We start from the raw sequence: 5,897 nt of genomic DNA, 5'->3' as shown, positions 1-5,897 counted from the left end.
GTCATTTATTAGTTAATTTGAACAAGTTTTTTTAAAGCTTTACTTTAACTCTTTAATGAGGTCTTTTACAAGTAGTCTTTACACTTTAATTAGACGTTTTTGTAAACTGTATGTCAAATTCACCTCATATTCAATTAATTGAATCAACTATAATTATATTTGTTAATTATCCTCGCTACAGGTTCAACGAAATTATCAACTATAAGTACGCCCAAATCATCTTCGACACAATTAGCATGTAAGAATGCGATGTATGGATTGAAAAAAAAAGAATAATTATATCATTATTAGAAAGATTATATATAATTGCGTAGAAAACTCACATATCTAAATCGGACTATATGGAAGGGAATTACCGCCAAAAGTCTATGTATCTTGCTTTTATTATTATTCTGCCTACTTCTTTATGCTTTGTTATTATTGTAATTATATGTCACTTTAATGTTTTCATATTCGTCTTTATTACATTTCACTTTGACTTTTATCATTCTTCATTTTGTCTTTACTTCTATGTTGCTTTATTCTTGTAAATTCATTCTACTTTCTTTTAAACTTAAACAGTTTCTTAAATAAATTATTAGCATTATCTCTACTTCGAATGTTAATTCAATCACGCTAACAATGAAGCATATTCAATGAAGACGAATGGAAGTTGTCAAACCGTCAAAATTTAGTGCGGCGTTATAACGCTAGGTGGTGTGGTGTTCGCTACGAGTGTTGGTAAAATTAGGTAAGCAAACCCGGGTCGGGTTATTTGAGATTCTTCAATAGGCCTTAGTACTTTATCAATCGAACTTCTGAAGGCCGGATCCGATCATCCGATCCAATGATGGAAACTCCATATTTATTTTCTCTGGGCACACAGGAATAGCGGCCTCTTTTTTCAGACATAACTTTATAATATACTGAATAAGTTCATTAAAAGGCCGACCCACTTTTTGTAAGAGTAAGGGTCAAATAAGTTAATGTAGTACGTATAGTAGGAAAAAAATTTAAATTTGATTCTATAGAAGAAGTTGAATCTAACTCAAAACCCACCCCGCCCCCGAAATAGGATTTCATTGAAAGTTGGGGGGGGGGGGGGGGTAAGTGTAAGAATTTTTTTAGACCTTCAAAAAGAAACCTGACAAGCAAAAAAAAAAATGTCCATTTTCCAAACATAAAAATCCTATTTCATGAGAGGGGGGGGGGGCTGGGTTTGAAGGTTCGAACTCCAGTGCCAAAGTTTTTTTTCCAAATACCACCACTTTCCCCATTTTAAACCTTTACTGCATCGTGTCCAGGGAAAGTGGGGGGGGGGGGGAGGCTAAACCTACGCAGGAATGTTCAATGTCTATACTAAGTCTATATTTGGAAAGAAGTGGGGGCTAACCACCCCCCCCCCCTTCCCCGGTTCCGATGCCTATGTATTTTTAAGTTTGGACACTTTCCTGGGGTTTATTTTGCGCTTGTCAAGTTGTTTTCAGCCGGGTAGCTTGAATATTTATTCTCTTGTTGCTCCCCTCCCCACTTTCAAAAACGATGCTACGTCACTGTTCTCTCGCCTGAAATATATAACTCTACTAAAGTTATTTGTTGGATATTTGAATTACAGTTTAATTGATATAAAAATGTTAAATATTTTAATACTAGTTAACCCTTATGAATTGGGATGTTTTTCAGAACCTCCCACTGAACTGAACTTTATTTCACGACAGATAGTAACTGCTGATGCGCGTGATTCTAGGGACAGGGCTTTGCAAAGGAGTGAGGGGCGTTATGGGTAGGCAGGCGCGGATCCAGAATTATTTTCCGGGGGGGGGGGGGGCAACCCAGTCAAAAAAAAATCCAATCCCAGAAATTTCTTAACAAGCATAAAAAGAAGAAAAAAAACTAAACTCGCTCAAACGTCAAAATTCTATTTCGTGGGGGGGGGGGACTTTTTTCTCCTTGTTTTAGTAACCTTGTAAATTCCAGGGGGTCCTACCCCCTCTAGATCCGTGCATGGAAGGCGAAGTCGGAACCAGACTACATGCACCCAGGCATACTAGAAACACCCTGGTCTTTTTTTCTGCGTTAATATTTTATATTAAAATAGCACTTTTCAATAAAGAAAGAAATGTCTTTAGTATGCACCGTGTTTGTCATCAACAAGGAGAGCTAAAAAAAAATCTTAAAGCTCGAAAATTCTATTTGGTGGTGTTGAAGGGTGGGGGGGGGGGTTATCAACTTTTTTCAGTAATTAATTTTACTCATATGCCACTAAGTACATGACTTTTAATATATAAATTGACTATTAGTACTGCAACAAAAAGTGTCAGGGATGGAGCAACAAGCCTTTCGCTGAACTTTTCCAGTAGTAAAAAGTTACGTTTAGGAAAATGTTTCGTGGCCACCCTCCCCTCTACCGATGAAACTTACCCAATAGGAGGTCGTCCACCCGGAAGTCAATATATATATTGAGACTCTGGTGGTGTGATTGTACATTGTGTAATTTCCTTTTCGAGAATTTTTCACTCAAATGGAGAAGCCACCTCTTTCCGGTGGAGAGCTGCAAATTTGTCCTATATACTCGGCACTTATAGCCATTGAGCAGTGAGGGGTCTTTTTTCGTGCTAGCACCTACTGCGACACGGGACCTCGGATAATATAATCTAGATCTCATCCGAAGGACCAAACTCCACGTCATATAGTGGGATTTGAACCCACGACGTATTGGTCGACTCCTTACTACTGTACTTCGTGACTCTATATAGAGCAGACGCCGTAACCGCAGTGCCACGCGGGCGACTGCATCCAGGGGGGGGGGGAGAGAGAGAAAGAGTCATTATCCATATGTACTCGTAAAGATTATCTATGTTTAACTAAATGGTTAAAATGATTTAATTATAAAACACTATTAAAATAATATTATTTAAATATTTATTCATATAGAACGGATAACTTCTTCAAAAACTGAAAACGTTAGTATATATAAACATTGTTTTACGATTTAAAAAAAAACTATTCGGGGGAGGGGTTGCTAGGAATGAGGGCGAATTGCTATATATAGCGAGATTTCCCACGGAAGACTAGCTATATATTGAAACTTCCCCGGGGGAAGTCCCACTGCATAGTCTTCCGAAGGAAGCATCACTATGTAGTCAGTCTTCCAGGGGAAATCTTATCATCTAGCGAGACTTCCGAGGGAATGGCATGTATCGGGTACATACCTGAACTTATAACAAACATCAGTCATTTACAAATTTAAGTTTAATTGATAAAGTATTAACAGTACTTAAGGCAGAAAATTGAAAAAACTCGAATAACCCCGGCCCGGGTTTGCTTACCTAATTTTACCAACACTCTTCGCGAACACCCCTGCCACCTAGCGTTATAATGCGGCACTAAATTCGGACAACTTGTATTCGTCTTCATTGAATTTGCTTCATTGTTTGCGTGATTGAGTTAACGTTCGTAATAGACATAATCATTTAAGAAACTGTATTAATTTAAAAGAAAGTAAAATGAATTTACAAGAATAAAGCAACATAGAAGTAAGGGCAAAATGAAGAAGGATAAAAGTCAAAGTGAAATGTATTAAAGACGAATATGAAAACAATAAAGTGACATATAGTTACAATAATAACAAAGCATAAAGAAGTAGGCAGAATAAGAATAAAATCAAGATACATAGACTTTTGGCGGTAATTCCCTTCCATAGGACTAGTACATGAATCGGACGATGCGAGCACTTGTTATAACCGTAACCATAAAGTGATAAATATGTATTTTAAATTTATTCTCAAAATCTCAAGATCAGCAAGTTTTCATTGATTTGGTGGAATGATAAGAGAAATTTGTTCAAGAAATAATAAATGAAGGTTTCAGTAAAAGAGAAATAATACTTTCTAATAATTTGAATGAGATGAGTAAATTGATCTATATGTGTGCAAGTCAGCTAGGAAAGAAATAGACAAGAATTCACAAGATGCTAGGCTACGCTAGAGTAAGCATTTTTGTTGTACGCTTTGAAGAATCAGATCAGACTGTACATTTTGGTATGTGTTGTATCTGTCTATTTTGATACATTTTCTATGCTCTAATTGTTTGAAAATTCGAAGATACCAGTGTATCACCACTGTCAAAACAACACTTAAGTTGGTACTACTGGTATTCTATGTCACGAATCTTGAAATACCAACCTAGCTGCAAGATTGTGAAGTTTTAGTGGACAGAAAATTTGAAAAGTTTTTTAGCATTCTAGCCAGAAAACTACTTAGTTCAAACGATATTGCCTATCTTGAAGAAATAGCATTTTAGATATAAAAAATAACAACAAATATTTGAATTGATATTTTGAAATCAAATGATTAATACAGTAACCTTGTTTCTGGTTAGATGTCAGTGTTCCTAGTATTATTGCAGTCCCTGGAGAAATAACTACAGTACAGGCATGTCGCATCACCCCACAAGGAGACTGGCTATATGTTAGCCTGTCCGTCTATTACAACCAGACATCGCATGTCATCGAGAAATTCCACTACAACCAAACTGTAGAGAAACTGGATTTAGTAGACAGGTTCAGTGTTGTCACAAGCATGAGCTATGATGATATCATTGTGAACATGACTCTAAATTTAACAGCGCCTACAATAGATATTTGTTCCTTGGATTACCTATATAACGTTTCATGCTCCGTGACAATGGATGATGTTGTTAAGTCTGAATGGGCAAATAGCAGCCACATTATCATCACAGGTACGGTATATCTAAATCTCTCTTTTTTTGACTCAATGAGTATACATAATACGTGTTTTTTTTCGATTTTAAGAACGTTTTATATAAATATTTTTCGTAGATCTCAATATTTTAGGGAAGGTAACATAAGCGTTTTAAGCGAAGATCGTTGATTAGAAATAGTTGTCTGTTTAAAATTGAATTTACTTATATAATTTCAGCTCCTCCTGCCAATATATCGATCGAGATCGAACCTAGTTATATCAGTGGTTCAGTGGGAGGAGACACAATTAACTGCACCGCAATAATGAATCCTTATACAACAACATTGTCACCTATTATTTTTTTAAATGAAATGTATGAAGTAGTACCGAGAAACATTACACAAACATTTATCGGACCAATGGTGGCTAACGATTGTACTTATCAGATCCGTGTGATGTTATCTGCAACTTTTGATAATTTTAATGGATCTTTCATGGCTTGCATGGCAAAGGACATTGCATTAGGACATGAATATTTTTCTAAAAGAGAACCTATTATTATAGTTAATGAACAGGTTTGAAGACAATGTAACGTACAAGCAATTATCCTTTAAATTAATCAGTCCATTTTTATTATTGTAGGTAGCAATTGTATGTAAACGCTCAATGCGAAATCCAGATATTTAATCTCCCTTGCCATTTACTTCCTTCTCGGGAATCAAAGTCTTATTATCGGTTCAACCATAATTTACATTTAAGCATAATCAAAATCCATAAAACATTAACACAAACAAGCACCGTAATATCATATAATTATTCCTGTTTGTTTACGCTATACTAAAGTGATAAAAAAAATCCATGTCCGTCACGTAATCAAACGTCATATGCAGGCATGTTGTATGCATCCGCCAAAATTAAACGCCACTTAATCTTTCAATTTAATCCCACAGCAAAAAGAATTATCTTGTATAAGAAACATTCTAAATTGTTTTTTTTCTTTCAATATTTACGAGTATTATCAAATATTTCATTGACAAGGGGGTTGTTTGGTCGTTTTTGACCCCCCCCCCTTTTAAAAACATGTTACTCCGATCCTCAGTAAAGTACTCCGATCCTCAGCTAGGAAGGACAATTCTTCATTTTATGAATTAACTCAAACGGTCTCAATATTTAATTTTGTTATTGTTGTATCAATTTATTTAAAAGTTATTGATA

General features: G+C 35.6%; 1 protein-coding gene across 1 annotated transcript; it reads left to right on the top strand.

Moving 5' to 3' along the window:
* Window positions 1-181: 181 nt before the first annotated feature.
* On the top strand, window positions 182-5,521 carry LOC134262891 (uncharacterized; the record flags this gene model as incomplete). The annotated part of the gene is made up of 3 exons (XM_062745212.1): window positions 182-238; window positions 4,360-4,719; window positions 4,920-5,521. Coding segments are annotated over 3 exons (761 nt in total), but the record flags the coding sequence as incomplete, so codon positions are not given.
* Between the last annotated feature and the right edge of the window lie 376 nt (window positions 5,522-5,897).

This window comes from Saccostrea cucullata, unplaced genomic scaffold (genome assembly GCF_032062105.1).
Source record: "Saccostrea cucullata isolate Sc308-1 unplaced genomic scaffold, CSIRO_AGI_Scuc_v1 ctg11561, whole genome shotgun sequence".
NCBI lineage: Eukaryota > Metazoa > Mollusca > Bivalvia > Ostreida > Ostreidae > Saccostrea > Saccostrea cuccullata.
The sequence above is the reverse complement of the archived record's forward strand: the minus strand, read 5'-3'. Positions and strand labels throughout refer to the sequence as shown.